Raw genomic sequence first — 21,106 nt, 5'->3', positions numbered from 1 at the left:
GTCCTGAACAGCGTCTCGATGAGCTGCGCGCTGGTGTCACCATTGGTTGCGACGTAGGGCCGAGCTGCGTCTTGACGCACTCAACTGGAACTTGTTTGCAGCGAAATGGTGGCGTTATTGTCGTCGTCAACACTGTCGCGTCTCCGCTTGTTTCGGTCGGACGCCATCCTTTGCGGTCTTGTCACCAACGGTGCTGCATTAACTTCGATCACGAAGCTCGATATAGAGTCGTATGCGAGCGAGGAAACCCCACACGTCATCAGACTGCTTCATCATCATCATATTATATTGGATTCGTTATACTGACTAATGATCCTCAGAGTCGATATATGAACTTCTTGTCGGTGCTCGGGATCGAACCGGCGACCTTGGGAGTTGTAAGCAGAAATTCTACCGCGCGACCCACGCGGCCCCCCACGTCATCAGACTGCTTGCATTGCCCAACATGAAGTCTCTCGCGATCTGGAGTGTGAACCATATCGATCTCAGCGATTGCGCAGTAGCGATGCTACCTTATTTGACCGCGCTTGAGAATCTACACATCGGGTATGTCGACCTCGAGGACGTCTTCGCGCCTCGGCCTATGATGTCACGCTCGATGCTGCGCACCTTACACGTCGAAGCCGTCGACCTGTGTGATGCGAGTGTGGGCGCGTTGGTCGACTTTGCTACGCGGTCGAAGCAGCTCGAGCTTGTCGCGTGGGACAGCTGCGCGTACTTTGGCAAACACAAAGGGAGCGCTGCGCAAGTCCTTCGCGCCTGCATTCTCGCGGGTGTCGCCAACGGACGGTTCAAAGGCTGCGACATCGACACCGGCGGCGTCTCTGCGCTGGCCAAGACCTTGCACAAGACCCATTTCGTGTTGGCGTCCAGATCGGCCTCTCAAACAACACGTTTCGGCTTGGTGGTGTCCGTGCACTGCTCACGGCGATCGCAACGTGCACCAATGTGACGGTCAAACTGCCAATCGAATGGCAAGAGTCTATTGAATGCAGTACGCCGCACGTAAAAAAGCGAGAGCCGCCGGTGTCACAGTCGACATATCGGATCGCGAGATCTACATTCGCAGCCGTACCTTGGCGTAGGCAATAGCTCATTGCGCGTTCTCGTCTTTGGTTCGAAACAAACTCCTACGTTTCGATATATAGTTTTGGCAAAAAGAGCAAGTCAAGTGCATATGGATGTTAACTGTTTACTTGGCTGGCGTCGCATCGAGATCACCGACGGGACTGCGAAGCCAGAGGATCTTGCCCGTCCACTCGACGGTGACGCCAGATGCTCGCGCTTTCGTTAGCTGCGCGTCAGAGTCCTTTATGAGCGGAATCGTATCTGAGTGGAGTCGCATCGAGACATTCGTGCACGCCCCAAGCGCCTTGAGAAGCGCCCGCGTCCCACCAAGATACATCCGATTGCTCCCAAGGTCAAATTCGATGCTGTGACGAGATCGAATATAACGAAACCCCTTGGCCAACGCTACCGTGCTCTGCAGCTGAAACCCGCAGCCATTCAAGCTGATGAAGCGCGCACCGGCCTTGACGCAGCACTGGATTGCTCGAACTGCGCAGTCCACATTGTCGCTGAGAAAGGTGGAAAACCTCCAGTCGATGTGGTCGAGGGTCGTGACGCGATCGAGCCAGCTCAAGATAGCATCAAAACCCGCTTTTGTAAAGCGGACGCTCCGAAACAAAACATGGCGAATCGTCAAGAGCGGCAAGTTGTCATTCGAGGCAGTCGGCCCCTCAGCCAGCACGGAATCGCCAAACAAAACACCCTGAAGGCGAAGCTCGACGAGGTGTGGCGTGCGCGACAGCATCTGCGCAAGGTAGCCCAAATCAATGCGATGACTGTGCCAGCAATCGATTCGAAGCTTTTGCATCCTTGATAGAGCGAGCAGTGGGACAAGCGCTGCAACCACCACATCGGACGTGGTCGATCGAATGGCGAGATCCGTCATGTGCGTCAACATGGCGCCGTTGGCAACGAGGCTGTTGAGAAGACCCTCCGAATCCATTAAAGCCAGCTTCGACAGCGTTGGCGCCGACGCTACTGCGTGCGCCAATACAGCGTCCGTTGCAGCGCCAAACTCGTCGAGGGTCAAAGTGTTAGCGCAGCCTGACGCGAGCCACGACAGCAGCGCCGCTGGACATCTTTCGTACGCTGCCACTGCGTCATTCGGCAGCTCGATAGTAATGCTGGACACACTGTGCGCGGGCGTCGTCATCGCCGCCAAGACGTCCTCGTTCAACGTAAGATCCACGCTCTCAAGGCGAGTGCAGTGACGCAGCATATCACAAATTTAGACTCGGTGCTCTTCGAGATCGGTTGCTGAAATGGTCACTTCCCGAAACTTGAGCGCCCATGTGGCGACAAACGCGCAAAACGGTAAACGGATATCGGGGTGTTTACTCGCTGGCGAGCGCTGGCTCACGTTCAATTTGCGAAACGACGCGCGGGGAACGATGGGCATGGCAGTGACGATACGGTCGACTTCAAAGTCAGTTGTCATGGTTAGGTGCATCGTAGGCCAGTAGTAGTGCGGCTGCGCGTCGGGTGCTGTCATGAGCTCACGCAGCGCGACGAGTTCGGGGGTGAGGACTGCGGCTGGCATCGCTTGAAGAAACGAAGCCACGTCGTCGGACGACGCGATGCACTGGACAACGAGGACAGGGACACATGTGATGTCGAGCACCGATGTTGTCGCAAGGCGTGGTCGCTGCGCCGCCATCCCACGTCACTTGCGATATAGAATGACAAATGGGAAATGGGGTCACTGACGAAACGACCTTTGATGACCATCTGAAGTGCAAACATAGATCTACCAATCATCGTGCGAGTATGTGCACGTTCAGAGTGCCACGTCATTGGTACGATTCAACATGCAGGTTGAGAGCGATGGAAGGGTCGGCGGCGTCTGTCATTCGCGTTCGTTGCATGTACTTGTATGTGGTGGGGCTCCATCAGGGCTCCTACCTTGAAAATAGTCAAATACAAATCACCAAGTCTGGCCGTGTGCAGCTATTTCCATATCCGGCACAAATCGCAATCCAAATGAGAGAAAACGCTCCATATTTGTTCACACAGAGTTATGCTGAAATCGCCAAACGACTTAGTAGGCGACAGCGTCGATCCACTGGTTGGTGTTGGCGTTGTGGCACTCCCACACCTGCGCCGCATGACTCGGGCTCGTCGGGTCGACGTCCAAGCACAAGTTGTTGTGCGTCGCGTGCTTGATCTTGTGGTTGCCGGCGTCGATGATCCACTTTTGGTTGGCGTTGGTAGCGTCACAGGCGTACGTGTGGAGACCAAACTTGTCGCCGTCGCGGAAGGCGTCGAGGCACTCGCCGTTGCTGGCAACCTGGAGCGTCTTGGCGTTGTTGTCGTACGTGAAGAGCTCGTTGGCCGAGTCCGAGACCCAGTCGGCGTAGACGCCCGAGTAGAACTCGGAGATGACCTTGTTGTTCTTGGTGATGAGCTTGACGTAGCTCTTCTCCTTGATGTTGTCGCACGCGTCAAAGTACTGACTCACGGCGCTGGGCGAGCACGGAGCGACGCTGGGACCGGCACCGAGCTTGGCGGCGTTGGAGGTCAGGCAAAAGCCGGATTGGGGGTGGACGATGCGCTTTGCGGCCGTGTCAAACTTCCAGATCTGCGTCTCGTCGCCCTTGCACTTGGTGAGCGTCGCCGCGTTGGTGTTGGTAGCATCCTTGGTGAGCGCAAGGCAAAACGAGTCTTCATTCTCGGACGCGTACGCCGCAATGATGTTGTTGACGCGGTCAATCGTAAAGCCCTCGTTCTTGTTGTTCTTGATTGTGTCAATGTACAAGCCGTGGTTCCGCTCGGAGAGTGCCTTCTTCTTGTACGTGCAAAAATTCGTTTGAATCGGCGCCGGCGGCGTCGTCCGCGGCACCGGCGTCGGGGTCACGACGGCCGCAAACTTGCCACCGGCGAGAATCTTGGCGACGTTCACACGACCGTAGCCGTACCGGTTGTTAGGCCACTTGGTATCATCTACACCACCGCAGTTGAAGGCACCGGGGTAAACATCCGTGCTGTTGGACGTCTTGTTGGGTACCAGCCACTCGTTGGGCTCGCTCTCGAGCGTTCGGTCGGCTGTTTGCGTCAAATAGGCATAAATCTCGTCGTACGTCAGGTCGCGCTTGACGGACTTGAGGAGCGCCACGACACCAGCGACATGCGGCGCCGCCATCGAGGTACCGGCAAGGTACGCGAGCCCCGTGTCACTGTGGTTGTAGGCCGAGAGCGTAAAGAAGCCGGGGGCCGAGATCGTCGGCTTGACGATCGTCTGCGGCACGTTGTGCGCATCAATGTACTTGCCAGGGCCTTTGGACGAGAAGAACGCGAGCTTGTTGGGTTCGTTCGTGTACGAGCCAATGGCGCCGACCGAGATGACATTCGGGTACGTCCCGGGGCTACCGGTCGTCCCACAAGCCGGGCCTTCGTTGCCGTTGGAGAAGATGGGCGTGATGCCGGCCTTGCGGATCGACGCAATCGCTTCTTCGTACACCGGGTGGAAGGTCTTGCTGCCCCACGAGTTGTTGATGACGTCCGCGCCCTTGGAGCAGTCGGGATGCGTGCCGTCCGTGCGCGTCGGGCAGATCATAAATTGCAGGCACTCGAGAAGCGCCTGCGCCGACCCGCTCTTGACGTAGAGACCGCGGCACGAGATCCACTGCGCACCAGGAGCGACACCGTACCCGCGGTTGCCCACCATGGTGCCGAGCGTGTGGGTGCCGTGGCCACCGAGATCTTCGGGAAGTGCCGTGTGGTTGTACGGGTCGTACCAGCCACGATCCGAACGCCACGAGTCCTTCAAAAGCAAATGCGTGTGGCGGGCACCCGTGTCGATGGAGCCAATGACAATACCGGAGCCGTTGGTGTACTTCCAGATGTCCGGGGCACCAACCGTGTCGACACCCCATTGGTTCGGCGACGCAGCAGGCGCGGCGACTGCCTCCGTGGTGGGCTTGGAGAGCACCGGCTCGAGCTGCATATCGGGCACTTGCTCGACCGACTTGATCGCTCGGTTCTGCGTCAGCTTCTCGATGAGCGCCTTGTCAGCTGCCTTGATGAACGCGCCCGAGACAATCCACGTCGGCGTCACTTCAAACCCGGCGGTGGCCGCTTCGATGCTTTTTTGGCCCGTCGCCGTGGCGTCCGAGAGAATTTCAAAGACTTCTTGGCGCTCCAACGGCTTGTTGGACTCGAGTGTCGCGGCTTCCAGCGCCGACGAGGCATCCGCGAACCGGACAAAGACGTCGGCGTTGCCGTTGACTTCAAGCGCACGGAGCACCGAGCTGGCGACCTTGGCCGACGCCGCCGCCGCCATTGTCGAGAGGATGAGGATAGCCTTCATTAGATTTGACACGCTCTCGAGCGAAAGGTGGCAAATGTGAAAATGAGCAAATGAGGTGCGCAGTTTGTAGTTTAGGAATATCAGATGCCTCGACCCTACAATTTAGATCTAATAGAGCGCGTGTGGGGTTGACACGTGACCAAAAACATGTGAAAAGACAGGCGATCCATCAAATCAGAACATACGCCTGTGCCAAGGACACGTTTGTCAGGTGACATGACGCAAACGACGCGGCGGAAAGGCACTTTGATTCGAGCTATAAGTTCTGGTATTAGATATAGCAAGTGGCTCGAGCGGTGGCGCGTTTTGTTGGGGCAAGTGACGGGATGGAAAATATATTGGGGTGCCGTCACAGAGTCGGACGAAAGTGCACGATATTGCCGTGCACTTGTCTGGGATGATAATTGTTTGCGCGCGTAAATCAGATCCATGGCGGGACATTTGTACCCATTCTCAGGTACGTTCCGGGTGCGTTCTTGACGCCCAATCACCAAAATCAGAAGCAACGCATCACTTCCGAGGGCCATATGATGAAAAATGTGGAAAAATATATTTGGTGTATCCTTGATCTCGTACCCGTCAGAAAGGTGGCTGAGGCGCAAATGTAGAGGTTACAAGCGAGTGCCACCGATCGGTCGGATGCATCTGATACGCACTTGGTGATCCATTCACACCTGACGACGCGACACATCCGCTCTCCTACCGGTACGCAAATGACCGTGCATAACTACAAGCGAATAAAACTCCTTGGTTACTCGTTCAAGCTGAACGGGGCCGTACAGTACAATACTTGGTATGTACTTGGTAGCTGTACTTGGTCGTCGCGATGATTGTGACAATAGATGGCATTCGGTGCTACCGACGCGAGTTAGCTGCGCTCTGCGCTATGCTAGACTGTACCGCAGTGGACTTCGCCGTAGTTGTCGTAAGATCTTGTTGCGTATCGCCTCATCTGAGAAATGAAGTGTCTTTGGCGCCGTCATCCAAGTCAGCCAAATCGATGTGTAGACGAGCCTCCCAACTGGTTCCACGCTAGAACCCTCTCACAATGCTAACCATGTTCGCACCGGTACGGGAAAAAGGCGGACAGTCTTTTCACACTGGCGAATGTGATTCCGACCCATGTGATCACACGCCTTGCAAACTCAGATCGACAGTGCACTTTTCAACCTCAATATCTGCAACAACTCAAATGGTGAACGAATTCTAGCCAGGACCGGTCGAAATCTAGCCCCGAAATCTTTGGCATTGGACAATTTACTTCGTTCAGCGCAAGTTGACCATGAAGATTTTTACTCTCGCATCCGTGCTCGTACCAGTGTACGCCAAGATCACGAGCTCGGCGCTGCGTGCTATCGAGCAAGATGCGACGTTTACGGCCTTTATCACGTTCAAGTCGACGCCCGCCGCCGAAACGGAGAGTGCCGCAGTGAAGGGGCTCGAGCGTCGCCAGGTGCTTTTCGACGAGGCGTCCACGGCGGCTTCCGGGCGCAAGCAGACGCTGGCTGAGATCGTCGGTGACCGCAAGGTCAAGGCGTTCTGGATCACGAATGCGGCCACGGTCGAGAAGGTTGACCGCGCACTCGCCGACAAGATCGCCAAGCTCGACAATGTTCTCAAGGTCGACGTGGTCAAGACGATCCAGCTCAGCCCGGTCCTCACCAAGAAGAACGACGGTGCAGAGAACTCGCCTGTTGACAACTCGCGCCCGACCGGCATCCAGTGGGGCGTCACGACGATTGGCGCCACCGACGTCTGGAAGACCACCAAGGGTGAAGGCATCATCATCGGCTCGATCGACACGGGTGTCCGCCACACCCATGAATCCATCAAGTCCAAGTATCGCGAGGCCAAGGGCTGGTACGACCCGTACCTCCAGACGGCGGTGCCGGAAGATCTCAACGGCCACGGTACCCACACGATCGGTACCATGGTCGGCGACTATGGTATCGGCGTTGCTCCCAACGCCCAGTTCATTGCCTGCCGCGGCTTGTATGTGGGGGGTGGCACGAACGCGGCCTTGATCGAGTGCGCCGAGTTTATGATGTGCCCGACCGAGACGGACGGGTCGCGCCCCGACTGCAAGAAGGGCGCCAACGTCGTCAACAACTCGTGGGGCAGTGACGCGAGCACTGACCCGTGGTACCAAGACATTGTTGACGCGTGGCACAAGGCCGGTATCACGCCCATCTTTGCTAACGGCAACGACGGCCCCGCCTGCGCGACGGCCGGCAACCCGGCAAACTACCCCAACGTCATCTCGGTCGGTGCCATCGGGTCGTACGACGACGACCCGACGCAGCTTGCGTACTTTTCGTCCAAGGGCCCGGCGCAGTTCGTCGACCGCTTGAACCAGGTGCACACGATCGTCAAGCCCGATGTCTCGGCGCCCGGCTTCTTTACGTACTCGGCCATCAACTCGAGTGATACGTTCTACGACTACAAGGCGGGTACGTCGATGGCAGCGCCGCACGTCGCCGGCGTCGTCGCTCTCCTCAAGTCGGTGCAAAAAGATCTGACGTACGACGAGATTTACCACTACCTCACGACGACGACGGAGCAGTCGATTCTGCAGGCCGAACCAGAGAAGTGGCTCCTCACGCGCAACCGCACGCTTCCGGGCGCGCCCAACTGCGGCGGTGTCGACGACAAGGTGTGGCCCAACAACCGGTACGGTTACGGTCGTGTCAACGTCGCCAAGATCGTCAAGGACGGCAAGCTCCCGGTACCACCGCCGGCTCCGACGCCAGCGCCTCTCAAGCCATCTGCCACCAACTCGCTCTGCAACTACAAGCACAACGTCCTCTCTGAGTGGAACGGCCAGCTCTTTGTTGACACGGAGAAGAAGAACTTGAACGAAAAGTTCTGGTACAACTTTGACGACAAGTCGATCCAGTCGCAGACCAAGAATACGACGTGCCTCGATGTCTTCCAGGACGTTCAGGGCAAAAACCAGGTGCGCCTCTACACGTGCACGGGCAGCTCGACGCAAAAGTGGGACTTTGAGCCCAACTCACACAGCCTCCGCCACTTGACGGTGCGCAACCTCTGCCTCGAGTCGGCCCACCTCACACCCGGCGCTGCGCCGTTCGTCGCCGACTGCACGGGTGGTGTCAGCCAGTGGTTCACCAAGTGCCAAGACGCGCCGGCTGCCAAGAGCTACGTCAAGCTCGTCACCAAGGACCAGAAGGTTTTCTCCGAGTTTTACTCGGGCGTCTACGCCAACTGGGTCTCGGACTCGGCCAACGAGCTCTTCACGTACGACAACAACGCCAAGACGCTCCAGGTGGCTACCAACGGCGAGTGCCTCGACGCCTTCCGTGACGGCGACAAGTTTGGCCTTCACACGTACGCCTGCGACGCTACCAACGGCAACCAGAAGTGGATCATCGATGCCGGCAACCACAAGATCAAGCACGCGACGCACAACAACTTGTGCTTGGACGTCGACCCGACCAACCCGAGTCATGCGGCGCAGGTGTGGGAGTGCCACAATGCCAACACCAACCAGTGGATCGATGTCGTCCAGTACTAAGTCGGTACGTTTTCGCGCCTCGGAAGCAGCCCCACAGTGAGCGCCTGACACTAAGGTCAACATGAACTGTATGCAAACGCTCTTGTTGGACGTTAATGTTAGCACGTGGTATCACAAAAGGTTTGTTTGGTTGCTACAATATCGCCCATAGCGAGTCTACGTTGGGCTACAAAGCACGAGACGATCAAGGTCGACGTCGTCGTGGAACATGATGCGTCGCACTGCCATGGTCTCGATTAGCGACGTGATCGGCTGGCAAGAGTGCCACGAAAGCTCGCGAAGCCGCTCCGCCTAAGGCACCAGGTGCCCTTGGAATGGCGTCACCCAAATCCAGCCAAAAAAAGTGTGTTTGGTTGCTACAATATCGCCCGTAGCGAGTCTACGTTGGGCTACAAAGCACGAGACGATCAAGGTCGACGTCGTCGTGGAACATGATGCGTCGCACTGCCATGGTCTCGATTAGCGACGTGATCGGCTGGCAAGAGTGCCACGAAAGCTCGCGAAGGACACTTGCGCGTGAACAAGGGTGCGACGGGGACAAGCGGCGCAAGCAGCCCGGGTGCGTCCAACGAGAGCGCAAGGTGTTCGAGCTCCGTTGTCATTGTGAGCATGGTGGCCAGCGCTGGGTGGTTGACTTCGCCGTCTGACGAGACGTAGTACGTCAAATCCAAGTGCGTCGCATGGCCAGTCGTGAGCCAACGAGCCACATTCGCCATCAACTCGGCCACGTTCCCTTTGCCATCGACCTGAAGAGACGAGACGCGGTGGGCCGGCGTCGTGATCGCGTCGAGGATGCAAGCGGCATCGCTGACGTCGAACATCTCGACGACCTGAAGCTTGGTGCATTGGCGCAAGATGTTGCAGAGGCGCGACACGTCGGCGTCGTCGTCCACGTGGGAGTACAAAGTGATTTGGCTGCTCCAGAGCTGGAGCCAGTCGAGTAGGCTGAGCCCAGCCAGCCGCGCGGCGAGGACGTTGTCGGCGGCGACTGCGGTGAAGACAGGCATGGCAACGTGCGCGAGACTGGCGAGATTGGGCGAAATCGCGGCCAGCAAGAGCTGAGGCCACATGACGTCGACTGCCGACGTAAGCTGCATGTGGTCTGCGCCGTGCAAGAGCTCGTGCGGTGCCTTAGTGGTTTGCTGCGCGCCGACGCGGGGATGGCGTCAAGGAAGGCGACAACGTCGCACGGTGCAGCAGTGAACTGGACAATGACGGTGAGCATGTCATTGACGTGAAAAACCACCGACGAGGCTGTCGCGATGCGCTTGCTGTGGGGCATCGTTGCAGAGGACTGCGGGCTTTGTTCCACGCATTTTCCCGTGGCTCGATACTTTACAAAGTATCAAGACGGACCAAAGATCCAAAGATCAAATGATGGCAAGCGGCTACACCTTCTATTGCCCTACACTACACACATAGCAGCCATGAAGCGCACCTTTGCTAAACCCTTTGTCCTTAGTATGGACGTCCGTTGGCGCGGGATTGAGCCGAGAAGCTCTCGTCAGCCCAAGCTTTCGGCTCGGCACGGCAATCACTCACGCTGGATGCTAACGCCGCGGATCCGGCTCGTACACTCTTGTCCTCTGGATGAAAATGAGATCGGCAAGAAGCACGCTGGCGCCTCAAGCCCACCCAAAAAACTGATTCAAGCCGCATGCGTCCATAAGCACACCTCGTAATTTCCACATGCTCGTGCGCATCTCGCCCGCTTTGCCTTGGTCTGCCTTTACCGAGCTTTACCAACGCCGACCTTTTCCTATTCCTTTGATGCTTTGTGTTTAGCAAGGGTAATCAACTGTTTATTGATCAGTCTAGTATTTAGCAAGCTGGTGCCGAGGGTATTTAGCACGCTGGTGCGGGACGCGCGCAAGATTCCGTGTCAAGAACGCTGTCAAGAATCACGCCAAGATACTGTTGCCAGCATCCGGATAATTCGAGTATCCGGTTGCGTCGTTCGTGTTGAGGCCAGTTGGAGCTTAGCGTATGCAGTCGACTGAGTACACGACGGCTGCTATCGGCCGCGAGGTTGCTACTCGGTCGGCAGCGCCAAGCTCGTATTTTGCAGCTATAAGATTTGGCGATGAAATCGGAGATGGCGACGATGTCGTTGGCCGGATCGCGTTTCGAGGGGCCCACCAGGTGGTGGGCCGATTTAATTACAATCTGCATCCTAGTCTTGATGTTTGTATCTGGCATAAAAGATGCGCATTGTATTTGGGTGCATGAGTTTGGCACCCGCAAAGTGCAGTTGGTTGTTGTTCGGAGTCGCCACGGTCCGCAAGATGCTGCTGCTTCCGCCTGACGACGACCTGTGCATGTAGGCTCGCGCGAGGTTGACATAGCATGGGCTGCGCCTTCTCCTACAGCATGTGCTGCTCGCAGCCGTTCCCGACGGACGGTACGCGCCGGCGGCGACGGGCTACATGCGACCCCCAACTCTTGCGTAGACGACGACGGTATGGCGCACGAGAAGCAGGCGCCGATGCGCCGCAAGACGTTCTTCCGCAGCAACAGCTTCAAGTCGGGCGTGCTCATCAAGCCCGATCGGCTCACGACGCTCGAGGTCACGCTGCGCCGCGTCGAGGTCGAAGAGAGCGACGCCAACGACAACGACGACGACGACGACGATGAACATGCCAGCGCGATCGACCCCGAGACGCTCGACATTTGCACGGCGCCCAACGTCTATGTCGGCGGCGGGATTCCTGGCGTCGCTGTCGATGAGTTTACTATCGAGCTGCCCAAGTACACGGGGCAGACCCCCGGGGGTCTCTACGTACGGACAACGGCGCTAGTACCACCTCCCACAACTCAGATCTGGAATGATGTAGTCGGTCTCGAAAGGGCTCTGGTGGGGCTCCCGGACGCGCGCCGGCAACGATTCCATGGGCCGCCGCAAGGAGAACCAAGACTCGTTTGTGATCCGCGACAGGTTTGCCGACGTACGACCCTATTTTCCCCTTCTAGTTGCGACTCAGATCTGATATCGTATGGTCTAGTGCGACGCGCTCACGTTTGTGTGTGTCATGGACGGCCATGGCTCGCAAGGCGCGTACGTCAGCCACTTTGTCCGCGATCACTACCCGCAGCACGTGGCCGACGCGTGGCAGCGCTACGTGCCAGCGCTGACGCAGGAGACGCCTTTGACGCTCGATGTCATCGAAGATGTATTCCTCGAAGCGTCATGCCGCATGACGACGCAGCTCGAGGAAGAGAGCGGCCTCGACATTAGCGTGAGCGGGTCGACCGCGGTCGCGCTCCTGCTCGTGACGCCGACGCCCGAGATGCCACACCTGGCGCCGCATGTATTTATTGCCAACGTGGGCGACAGCCGCGCCGTCGCCGGTGTGCTTGACGAAGCGTCACACGAGTATACGACCCACACGCTATCGGTCGACCACAAGCCAGGTACAACGTCCTCTCGCTTGCCACATTTGCAGAGAGTTAACCTAAACCATGATGACTAGATGTCCCCGCCGAGCTTAGCCGTATCTTGGCCACGAATGGCCGTGTGTTTGAGTGGGGCGTCCCGCGCGTCTGGCTCAAGGACGTCGACATGCCGGGGCTGGCTATGTCGCGGTCGTTTGGCGACTCGGTCGCCACGTCGGTCGGCGTCATCTCGGACCCCGACTGCTCGGAACTAGATGTGCCGGCTTGCGCGACGCGGGCCCGGGCCTTTGTGGTCGTGGCCTCGGACGGTCTCTGGGAGTTTTTACCGTCTGAGCAAGTCGTCGCGCTCTGTACAAAGTGCCTCCAGGACGGGTACGACCCGCAGACAATGTGTGATATGCTTGTCGCTGAAGCGCTGGAGCGCTGGCTCGACGAAGAAGACGTTGTCGACGACATTACGGTCAACGTCCTCGTGTTTCCGTAACACATTGCGTAGTATATTTAGTAGCTTTGACTTGTCCGCTGCTCTTGAAGGCCATCGAGAAGCGGCAAAAAACATTCGGGGCAGATGCATCCGTGCTCGACCCCCCGACAGCAGTTGCTTGTTGATATCTTGTGGTCGCCCATCTCAATCTCAATCTCAATATCAACAACCGATGCAGTCGTCTCGTCCCACGAGGATGCGAGGCTCTAACCACGTGTCAAGGTCGTCGACCACAAACGTTCCTGTTGAATACCTGTTGCCGGCGGTCGTCCGAGGACTCGGGCTCGAGCTCTTCGGTGGTTGCTACACAGCGTATCATAGCATGAGCGCGCACCAACGCGAATTCAACCTTGGCTCATGCAGTCGTCGCTCACGGGCTGAGGCGACCCGCGCTCCTGGAGGTCCTCAAAGTGATCGAGCCACCGACTCGAGCCATGGACGTAGTCGTATATGTAAAACCACTGCGCGTCGTTGTCCCAAAGCAGCACTTGGTGGCTCTCGGGGTACACTACGCATCTCAGATCCAAGCATATCGTGCAAGGTTGTACCGAGGTGCGATGGTGGCGTCCACTGCGTCATGCCAGATGCAAACGCAAAGTAGTAGGTCTGCTGCGCGCTTTCGTCGAAGGCCATGCCCCAGTAGTCGAGGTCGTTGGACGGCGTGTGCTCGTCCTCGGCCGCGTCCCAGAAGCTCTCACCTTCAAACACATAAGGCTCTTTGGCCTGTGTGCTTCGCTCGTTGCTGGCCTCGTTGCTGGCCTCGTACGTGGTCGCATCCGGAAGGACCTGTGGCCGCGTGTACTCGACGGGCGTGATTTCACTGAGCTTGGCCGCGCTGTCATCTCGTCGCCGCCCGTCGGCGTCGTCGTCCATCACGCCGTATTTATAGCCGTCGTTTCGGCCCAGGCTTCGCGTGCTTACGCCCTTGGGATCGCCAAGGGCATCCCTTCTTCCATCGCCCAACGCCCTCGTATGCATGGCCTTTCTCTGGACCTGTGCCGGCTTCAACAATACAGCACGCGAGTATCACTCGGTCGCACCTCGTGACGTGGCACGCTCGTCGGCGGGTCGTTGTGCCCCGGGGCCTCGCGTCACAGTTCCGCGATGACGTGGCAGGCTCAGGGCCGAATTCGCGTTGCGCAAACCGACCAGAGTGAATGTCTTTTTGAAAAATATTCAAATAAATGCATCTCGTCGCCTGGAAAAGCCTGGAAACAAGCGGGCAGAGACACAAGTGCTCTGCGCTGTTGTCGTGTTGTCTCCATGTGGCTTCAAGGTTGACCCACTGCCAAGTAAAATAATTAAATTATATGCACGCACACCAAGGCCCCGATCTTCTGCATACAAAAAGCAAGTCGTTTGGGCGCGTGCTGAAAACGCTTGTGGTGCACGGCAAGCAGTATACAAAACGCAAGCTTAAACGAAACGCGAAAAAAAATATTTGCAAAAAAACGTTGAAGATCCAAACGAGCGAGAAAAAGAAGGCTCAGTTCCGAACCGGAGTAACAGATCCGCCGGAAGAAGGAACGAAGATGGGCCAGCGGCCGTCGACCGAGGAAGCGCGCATGGCCGACCGCGTGGCGAGCATGATGCGCACCTACATGGACCTTGGCACGCACATTGAAGATGCCAATCGATGGTAGCCAGCGTTGTCTCTGCCATCCTGGAAGAGGCTAACGACGTGGTAGGGCCACGCTCTGCCCAACGCCCAAGACGTGCCAGCTGCGCTTTCGCCTCGTGCTCAACGAACGCATTGCGCCCGACGTCATGCCCTACGTCTGGAAGGTCAAAGGCAACGTACGTACGATGCGCCTGGTGCGAGCATTGCCTGACGGTATGCGCGGCAGGTCATGGTTGAAGCGCGCAAGATTCGCCGCCTGCCAGAGCATGATCCGCCCCGCGATATCAACACATGGGAGGCCCTCGAGTCCATAGAGGTACGCGCCGCCGCTAGCAGATGCGGCGAGGGCTTATGCATTCACTGTGCAGCATACGATTGGGTCGCCCAAGCTCTTGACGATCCAGCAGTTTTACTATGTGCTCTGCTTCTTGTCGGACGTCAACGACTGCGCTGTACATACGCTGACGATCCCGAGCGACACGTACGCATGGTCTTGCGCTGCGCAAAGGAAGCTCATGCGACTGTAGCGAGAAGGAGGCCAAGGACTTTGACGATTTCGAGTGCCAGATCTGCATGGACAAGCAGAAGGAGGTCGTCTTGCCGTGCAGTCACAGTTTTTGTTTGCGGTGTTTTCAGACCTGGTGCGGTTGCATCGTCGTTCTCGTCACGTTATTGACGCCATGGCTAGGAGCACGCAAAACCAGACGTGCCCCATCTGCCGGTCGCGCATCTACTGCGCCGAAGGCGAAGAGCTCTGGCACCTCACGTCCAACGACATTCGCGACATTGCTTCGTATGCCAAGGACCTCATCTCCCGTATTTATGAATTCCTCGACAAACAAGACATGAGCCATATCTCGCACGACAAGCTCATTGCGTCCGCCGCCAACTACAACGCGTGGCGCATCGCGACCCTCGAGACGCGCCTCGACGAAGAGCCGCAAGGCGACGACCACAGCCGGTCGTCGTCGTTCTCGCTGCCGCCGACGACACCGACGCTCGACTCGGACTACATCTTTGCGCTCGCGCTTGCCGCCGGCGAAGACCAGGAACGGGCGCTGGCGGCCTGTGGCCGCGAACAAGGCTACTTCCCCACCCTCAACATCATGTCGTCCTCGTCCTTGCCAGAGTTTTAGTCGTCCTTGACCCTGTAATATACTGTCCTCCCTCGTCCCAGTGCTTGCGACTCCGATCGCGTGCGCAGGCCAAATTGCAGCCAGCATTATCTTACGCCTGTCGGGCAGAGAAGAACCCGGCGAGATGCAGCGGCAAGTGCACGACACAGCTATTAGCGATGGTCCACCAGCAACGACCGCATCTGAGTGCGAAGGTACTGGCACCATCTGGTCATGGACGTCACATCGGGTCAGGTGGAAACGGACGGTCGAGACGAACAGCGTCCGCGCCATCAACGTTATGACGCGAGATGACAAGGTCGGTGGCACTTGCCCACGCCCTGCATCGACCCACTCGGCTCAATTCGATATGACGTGTAGGATGAGCAGCAAGTAGGAAGGGCTGGCAAGGGCCGCAGGGTCACATGAGAAAGGAGTGACGGGACCTACATTCCGCTTCTGGCAAGCGCCACTCTTCCTTCTTGAAGTTGCGGCCCGTCGGGCGTGCTGCCTATAGCGAATCCGCGCTGTGTTCAACGAGTGAATCCGAAGTCAAGAGCGATCGGCAGCGCGTCTTCGAGGAGCTTCGTCGACGGACGCGGTTCGGGCGAATATATGATCGCGTGCGCCTGGCTAGAATTCTGTGGAATGTTCCGGCGGATCCGGTAAAACCGCACCGAAACAATCACATGGGGTGCGCTTCTATGGAAACCAGGTGCGTTTTTACGATGTGAGATCTTGTTTGACTGACTGCGACGATGGGTCGACGCACGCCATGGGCCTCGATCGGCGCGCTCCTTCTCGCAGTGCATCTAGGCCATAGCGCCAGCAACCACGTATGTCTTGGCGACGAGCTAGGGTAGGCGAGCGATGCAAGCGTAGGTCTGCGACAACGAGCCGCAGCGCAGCTACCCGTTCTGCGACCCAACGCTGCCCCTCGATGCGCGGGTTGACGACCTCGTGGCGCGCATCCCGCTGCTCGAGATACCCGGGCTCTTGGGCGACAACTCGACGGGGTCGCCCAGCGCTGGTCTGGAGCGATACTAGCGATGCATTCCCTGACGAGACGGTAGGTCTGCCATCGTATTGCTGGTGGAGCGAAGGCTTGCACGGGGTGGCGCTCTCGCCGGCCGTGCGATTTGCCGCACCCACGACGTCGGCCACGAGCTTCCCGATGATCATCAGCGTCGCTGCGTCCTTCAACCGCACGCTATGGCATGCGATGGGCAATGTCATTGCAACCGAGGCCAGGTCACCGATTCCATCCACGTATTCCGTCACGTCTGAAGCTCTTGATGTTGTTCGTAGAGCTTTTCACAGCGTCGACCATGGCGGCTTGACGTACTGGGCGCCCAACATGAACATCTACCGCGATCCGCGCTGGGGCCGCGGGCAAGAGACGCCCGGCGAAGACCCGTTCGTGTCGGCTGCGTACGCGACCGCGTTTGTCCGGGGCATGCAAGGCACCGAGCGCTTCCTCAAGGTCTCGGCGTGTTGCAAGCACTTTAGCGCCTACAGCCAAGAGGTCGACCGGCACTCGCTCAGCGCCAATGTCTCGGCCCAGGACGCGGCCGACACGTACTTTCCCGCGTTTGAAGCGTGCGTCCGCGACGGCGGCGCGAGCTCTGTCATGTGCAGCTACAACGCCGTCAACGGCGTGCCGTCGTGCGCCGACAAGGGCCTCCTCACGCATCTCTTGCGCGAGACGTGGGGGTTTGACGGGTACGTCGTGTCCGACTGCGGCGCTGTCGAAGACATTTACGCGCACCACAAGTTTACCAACTCGACCGCGGCGACGTGCGACGCGACGCTGCGCGCAGGCATGGACCTCAACTGCGGTGACTTTCTACAGACGCACCTGCCATCGGCGTTGAACCAAGGTCTCGTGCGCCCCGAGACCGCCACGCGCGCACTCAAGCAGCTCTTGCGGGTGCAGTTTCGACTCGGCATGTATGAGCCGTCGCGCACGCGGCCGTACACTGACATAACGATCGACGACATTGACACGCCGGCGCATCGACAGCTTGCGTACGAAGCCGCCGCGCAAAGCGTTATCTTGCTGCACAACACCAAGCTGCTGCCGCTGGATGTTGACACGTATACGCCCGGCCACCGGCTCGTGCTACTGGGCCCGCATGTAAACGCAACTGACGCACTACTTGGCAGCTACGCAGGCATACCGAGCTCGATCGCGAGCCCGCTCGCCGGTGTCGAAGCGTTCGTGTCGCCAATGTACGTGGATGCGCATGCGGCGTGCGCGGTTGATGGCGGCGGCATCGATGCCGACGCGATGGCGCTGGCCCATGCAAAGGCGACGCGCCAGATTGTGCTCTTTCTGGGTCTGAACCAGTCGCTCGAAGCCGAGGGCATGGATCGCACGCACCTCCGGCTGCCCGACGTCCAGCTCGCGCTCTTCCGCGCGGTGGTCGCTATCGCAGCGTCGCCCATCGTCGTTGTGCTGCTCACGGGCGGGGCCGTCGATCTCTCGGAAATCAAGCAGCATCGCAACGTCGGCGCGATCGTGTACGCTGGGTACCTTGGGCAAGCCGGCGGATCCGCAATCGCCGATGTGCTGTTTGGTGCCGTCAACCCTTCGGGGCGCCTGCCCCAGACGCTGTACCCCGCGTCGTTTGTCGATGAAATTGCGATCAGCGACATGAACATGCGTCCGACGGCCACGACACCCGGGCGCACGCACCGCTTCTACAACGGCGACGTCATCTACGCTTTTGGTCATGGCCTGTCGTACACGACGTTTCGGTACGATGTCGGCATCGCCAGCGATGTGGTCGTGGCCGGCGACCCCTGGCGCGCTGCAATTCACATCACAAACGTCGGCGAGCTCATTGGCGACGAGAATCTCTTGTGCTTTGCGCTGCCGCCAGGCGCGGGTATCGACAACAAGCCAAAGCAGTCGCTCGTTGCGTTCGACAAGGTTGCGTCGCTGGTGCCGGGCGACGAGTTTATCTGGCACCTCGACCTCCCGCCGTCGACGTTTGCTCTGGCTACCATGGACGGCAGCACCGAGATCGTACCTGGCACGTGGACGATCGCCGTGGGGTCGGTGCGCATCGACGTGCAAGTGGTCGCACCCATGGCCTTGGCGACGTCCAACGCGTAGTGTCGTGTGTCGTATTGTCGAGCAGCTCGACACGTCGGTGGTTGTGGAGATAGCAACGTTTGAAGTACGTGTAGTATACGAATGCTTTTGACAAATCGGGCGGTGCGAGGGTGGTGGGGCACCCACGGAGACGACTATCTCTGCTTGGCCCGCTAGACCCAACCCTGCCCTAACCGCGAAACCCAGGAATGGGCGACGAGGTTATCTAGAGGTCGCTTGCACGCCATGACGAAGGAAGAGATCAACTGTATGTTTTTATACTGATGAGATCCGAGTAGCATCGCTATTAGACAAATCGTCCTTGATGGAGAGACACGTCTCAGTGGACAAATTCTTCCACAATCTCATTGTTCCAGAGTCATTTTTGTTGCATGGCACAGACCCTTATGTGCACGACGCAAGTGCTGACAACAATCCACAAGGCATCGATCGTAGTATCCAACTACTATCTTTGGACGTAGCCATCGAGTTTAGGGTTCCGGTCAAAAATAGTCGACCGAGTGCGAGCCATTCCTTCACGAGAAACAACGTGGCAGCGCCATGCGACGCGCCAAGATCGCCGACGCACAGACACAACGGCGCGACTACCGTCTGCGTCGCCACCGCTTTGCGTTAGCCATCAGCATCTTATCGCTCTTCAACGCCTCGTCGATGGTTGGTTTGCGACCGGTATTGCGTGTCCTGATGCAACTTGTAGCCACTGGCCGCGTACCTCTCCGAGTACCTGCCGTGGCGGGGCTTCTTCAGTACGCCAGAGACGTATGCCAACTACACCGAGTTCAACACTGTCTACTTGGCCACAAACCAGCGACGCTACTCCAACGCAACACTGCCGACGGGAGTGATCTACGTCGCGGATGCGGCCAAGAACACCCAAGTGACCCGCACACTCCTGCGTTTGCACCAGCCGCCAATGGACACGAACGCTTGTCTCTCCAAGTTACTTCTCGGACTACCAGGACTCATGTACTATTCCGAGCCGCAAGTCGAGTTGCTGTGCAGCACCTTCACAAGCAATGCAACGAGCGACGCCCGAGGTTCGTGCTATGCTTCGCACCTGTGCTCCTTTATGTTTGGCCGTTCGTGTCTCTGGCTCGTGCCTGGTGATGCCATCTCTTCTCCATATGCGAACATGGAGAAGGATGCGACCTTGACCACGCTGTACTTTGTAAGCGAAGCGATTCGTGATCCCGAGATCGTCTGGTACATGTTTATCTATCGCATTGGGACGACGCTCTTTGTCTGGTCGCGGCTCTGGTCTCGCTACTATCGCCATTGCGCGCAGCTCGAATCTCTCGTACGCCGATGTGGCCACCGCGTGGTCATGCCATCGGGCACCTGGACGTATGAGCTCGTGTATGGTGACCCAACCGCCATTGTGCTGCTGGATCCGGTGGTCGCCACACTACTACCTCGACATCTGGTTGAGCGTCATGAGTTTTGGGGCTGCAGAAATGCAAGTCCAGGATAGCACCAACCCCATGTCTCTGCTGCTTGGTATGATGTATCTGGCGCGCTCGGTACGTCGAGTTCTGGCTCGTGGCTGCACTTCTTTGTCGCATAGGTCTGGTTTGCGTACTGGGGCCTCTGCCTCGTCTCGCTCGGGCTCAAAGCTCTTCGAAAAGAGCACCGCTTTTCCGAAGTCGACCCGGCTCTGATTGCGATTGCGGTGGCCCTCTATGGCCCCATCATGGCCTATATGAACGGGCATGTCTTGATCTTTGTGCGGGTTTCCCAGTGGCTCTTCTACTGCCTCACACCACACGAGCGTCAACGACAAGAAGCCGCCTTGATGTGCATCTTCATTACGCTGCTGACGCTCAGTGCGCCTCTGATCTATGGCGTCGTAGCAGGCAATCGTCCCGACGCTGTCGACACCTGATGCCACAGATATCATAGGATGCACGCACTGTCGTCAGCGCCGTGACGTCGACTACAGCGCAAGTGCGTTCAACAACTTGAAGAGCGCTTTCGTTTTGCGCTTTGCATCAGTGCTGCGCCGTGTCCCGCAGCTGCCACCGCGCGGCGGGTTCATCTACCACCTCCTGGAGACCGCGCCGCAGCTCAAGCGGTGTCCGACCATTAGCTTGCGCGGCACCGACTGCTTCTTGGTCTGCTACCTCAATGGCAAGCTCCACGAGCGCTTGCGGCTGAGTCTTCTCACCAACGTCGACGTCGCGAAGCTGCCGCGCTCGAACGAAGCCACCGACTTCGTCGTCCACGAGCTGCATCCAGCAACGTCCAAGAATATTGCCATCGGTCCGAGCTTGGACAGCAGCTTTGAGCTCCGCACGCCACCCGAGCCAACTCTGTGGTGCATCTAAATGCATGTTGTACCTTCTTTGGTTGTACAGTAATGGCTATGGCGATGATCCAACTGTGCTCTGCAGGGACCGATTTGCCGAACCCTACCCGCATGCGAGCGAGAACCGGCGATGGCATGTTGCCGGCCAGCCGAATGGA

The 21,106-nt window shown here is 58.0% G+C and overlaps 11 protein-coding genes across 11 annotated transcripts; 6 read left to right on the top strand and 5 right to left on the bottom strand.

Annotated features, from left to right (window-relative positions):
- Positions 1 to 505: 505 nt before the first annotated feature.
- On the top strand, positions 506 to 1,085 carry SDRG_17121 (hypothetical protein; the record flags this gene model as incomplete). The annotated part of the gene is made up of 3 exons (XM_008623356.1): positions 506 to 820; positions 874 to 954; positions 996 to 1,085. The coding sequence occupies 3 exons, from the start codon at positions 506 to 508 to the stop codon at positions 1,083 to 1,085; spliced, it is 486 nt and encodes a 161-aa protein (XP_008621578.1).
- Positions 1,086 to 1,155: 70 nt separating this feature from the next.
- On the bottom strand, positions 1,156 to 1,813 carry SDRG_17120 (hypothetical protein; the record flags this gene model as incomplete). The annotated part of the gene is made up of 1 exon (XM_008623355.1): positions 1,156 to 1,813. The coding sequence occupies one exon, from the start codon at positions 1,811 to 1,813 to the stop codon at positions 1,193 to 1,195; it is 621 nt and encodes a 206-aa protein (XP_008621577.1). The 3' UTR covers positions 1,156 to 1,192.
- Positions 1,814 to 1,872: 59 nt separating this feature from the next.
- Positions 1,873 to 2,743, bottom strand: SDRG_17119 (hypothetical protein). The gene has a single exon (XM_008623354.1). It carries the CDS (start codon positions 2,723 to 2,725, stop codon positions 2,297 to 2,299), a length of 429 nt encoding a protein of 142 aa, XP_008621576.1. The 5' UTR covers positions 2,726 to 2,743; the 3' UTR covers positions 1,873 to 2,296.
- Positions 2,744 to 3,074: 331 nt separating this feature from the next.
- On the bottom strand, positions 3,075 to 5,434 carry SDRG_17118 (hypothetical protein). Its single transcript, XM_008623353.1, has one exon. The coding sequence runs from the start codon at positions 5,372 to 5,374 to the stop codon at positions 3,107 to 3,109; it is 2,268 nt and encodes a 755-aa protein (XP_008621575.1). The 5' UTR covers positions 5,375 to 5,434; the 3' UTR covers positions 3,075 to 3,106.
- Positions 5,435 to 6,644: 1,210 nt separating this feature from the next.
- Positions 6,645 to 9,042, top strand: SDRG_17117 (hypothetical protein). Its single transcript, XM_008623352.1, has one exon. It carries the CDS (start codon positions 6,657 to 6,659, stop codon positions 8,907 to 8,909), a length of 2,253 nt encoding a protein of 750 aa, XP_008621574.1. The 5' UTR covers positions 6,645 to 6,656; the 3' UTR covers positions 8,910 to 9,042.
- A 148-nt stretch (positions 9,043 to 9,190) lies between these two features.
- SDRG_17116 (hypothetical protein) lies at positions 9,191 to 10,006 on the bottom strand (the record flags this gene model as incomplete). Its single annotated transcript, XM_008623351.1, has 2 exons — positions 9,191 to 9,384; positions 9,443 to 10,006. 2 exons carry the CDS (start codon positions 10,004 to 10,006, stop codon positions 9,289 to 9,291), a joined length of 660 nt encoding a protein of 219 aa, XP_008621573.1. The 3' UTR covers positions 9,191 to 9,288.
- A 1,249-nt stretch (positions 10,007 to 11,255) lies between these two features.
- On the top strand, positions 11,256 to 12,786 carry SDRG_17115 (hypothetical protein; the record flags this gene model as incomplete). The annotated part of the gene is made up of 5 exons (XM_008623350.1): positions 11,256 to 11,310; positions 11,360 to 11,688; positions 11,744 to 11,854; positions 11,912 to 12,320; positions 12,380 to 12,786. 5 exons carry the CDS (start codon positions 11,256 to 11,258, stop codon positions 12,784 to 12,786), a joined length of 1,311 nt encoding a protein of 436 aa, XP_008621572.1.
- SDRG_17114 (hypothetical protein) lies at positions 12,730 to 13,867 on the bottom strand. Its single transcript, XM_008623349.1, has 5 exons — positions 13,827 to 13,867; positions 13,335 to 13,779; positions 13,136 to 13,294; positions 13,040 to 13,089; positions 12,730 to 12,992 (listed from the first exon to the last, which is right to left on the bottom strand). Exons 2-5 carry the CDS (start codon positions 13,762 to 13,764, stop codon positions 12,804 to 12,806), a joined length of 828 nt encoding a protein of 275 aa, XP_008621571.1. The 5' UTR covers positions 13,765 to 13,779; positions 13,827 to 13,867; the 3' UTR covers positions 12,730 to 12,803.
- Positions 13,868 to 14,241: 374 nt separating this feature from the next.
- SDRG_17113 (hypothetical protein) lies at positions 14,242 to 15,583 on the top strand. Its single transcript, XM_008623348.1, has 6 exons — positions 14,242 to 14,425; positions 14,475 to 14,583; positions 14,634 to 14,723; positions 14,776 to 14,888; positions 14,935 to 15,048; positions 15,096 to 15,583. The coding sequence occupies exons 1-6, from the start codon at positions 14,319 to 14,321 to the stop codon at positions 15,541 to 15,543; spliced, it is 981 nt and encodes a 326-aa protein (XP_008621570.1). The 5' UTR covers positions 14,242 to 14,318; the 3' UTR covers positions 15,544 to 15,583.
- Positions 15,584 to 16,228: 645 nt separating this feature from the next.
- Positions 16,229 to 18,753, top strand: SDRG_17112 (hypothetical protein). The gene is made up of 4 exons (XM_008623347.1): positions 16,229 to 16,358; positions 16,405 to 16,552; positions 16,596 to 16,773; positions 16,831 to 18,753. The coding sequence occupies exons 1-4, from the start codon at positions 16,281 to 16,283 to the stop codon at positions 18,641 to 18,643; spliced, it is 2,217 nt and encodes a 738-aa protein (XP_008621569.1). The 5' UTR covers positions 16,229 to 16,280; the 3' UTR covers positions 18,644 to 18,753.
- Positions 18,754 to 19,183: 430 nt separating this feature from the next.
- SDRG_17111 (hypothetical protein) lies at positions 19,184 to 21,013 on the top strand (the record flags this gene model as incomplete). Its single annotated transcript, XM_008623346.1, has 5 exons — positions 19,184 to 19,297; positions 19,341 to 20,004; positions 20,096 to 20,163; positions 20,208 to 20,496; positions 20,543 to 21,013. 5 exons carry the CDS (start codon positions 19,184 to 19,186, stop codon positions 20,965 to 20,967), a joined length of 1,560 nt encoding a protein of 519 aa, XP_008621568.1. The 3' UTR covers positions 20,968 to 21,013.
- Between the last annotated feature and the right edge of the window lie 93 nt (positions 21,014 to 21,106).

The sequence above is a fragment of the Saprolegnia diclina genome, assembly GCF_000281045.1.
Source record: "Saprolegnia diclina VS20 unplaced genomic scaffold supercont1.199, whole genome shotgun sequence".
Classification (NCBI taxonomy): domain Eukaryota; phylum Oomycota; class Saprolegniomycetes; order Saprolegniales; family Saprolegniaceae; genus Saprolegnia; species Saprolegnia diclina.
This window is presented reverse-complemented; position numbering and strand designations above follow the sequence as displayed.

Bases quoted from the DNA above. Each gene is read 5' to 3' on its own strand.
- SDRG_17119 (XM_008623354.1), bottom strand. From the start codon at position 2,725: ATGGCGGCGCAGCGACCACGCCTTGCGACAACATCGGTGCTCGACATC.
- SDRG_17118 (XM_008623353.1), bottom strand. From the start codon at position 5,374: ATGAAGGCTATCCTCATCCTCTCGACAATGGCGGCGGCGGCGTCGGCC.
- SDRG_17117 (XM_008623352.1), top strand. From the start codon at position 6,657: ATGAAGATTTTTACTCTCGCATCCGTGCTCGTACCAGTGTACGCCAAG.
- SDRG_17114 (XM_008623349.1), bottom strand. From the start codon at position 13,764: ATGCATACGAGGGCGTTGGGCGATGGAAGAAGGGATGCCCTTGGCGAT. The intron at 13,090-13,135 runs GTTGAATTCGCG...TACGCTGTGTAG, and splicing joins CGACGACTGCATGAGCCAAG to CAACCACCGAAGAGCTCGAG. The intron at 12,993-13,039 runs GTATTCAACAGG...ACACGTGGTTAG, and splicing joins CGGACGACCGCCGGCAACAG to AGCCTCGCATCCTCGTGGGA.
- SDRG_17113 (XM_008623348.1), top strand. From the start codon at position 14,319: ATGGGCCAGCGGCCGTCGACCGAGGAAGCGCGCATGGCCGACCGCGTG. The intron at 14,426-14,474 runs GTAGCCAGCGTT...ACGACGTGGTAG, and splicing joins ATTGAAGATGCCAATCGATG to GGCCACGCTCTGCCCAACGC. The intron at 15,049-15,095 runs GTGCGGTTGCAT...CGCCATGGCTAG, and splicing joins TTGCGGTGTTTTCAGACCTG to GAGCACGCAAAACCAGACGT.
- SDRG_17112 (XM_008623347.1), top strand. From the start codon at position 16,281: ATGGGTCGACGCACGCCATGGGCCTCGATCGGCGCGCTCCTTCTCGCA. The intron at 16,359-16,404 runs GTATGTCTTGGC...ATGCAAGCGTAG, and splicing joins GCCATAGCGCCAGCAACCAC to GTCTGCGACAACGAGCCGCA. The intron at 16,553-16,595 runs GTCTGGAGCGAT...ACGAGACGGTAG, and splicing joins GACGGGGTCGCCCAGCGCTG to GTCTGCCATCGTATTGCTGG.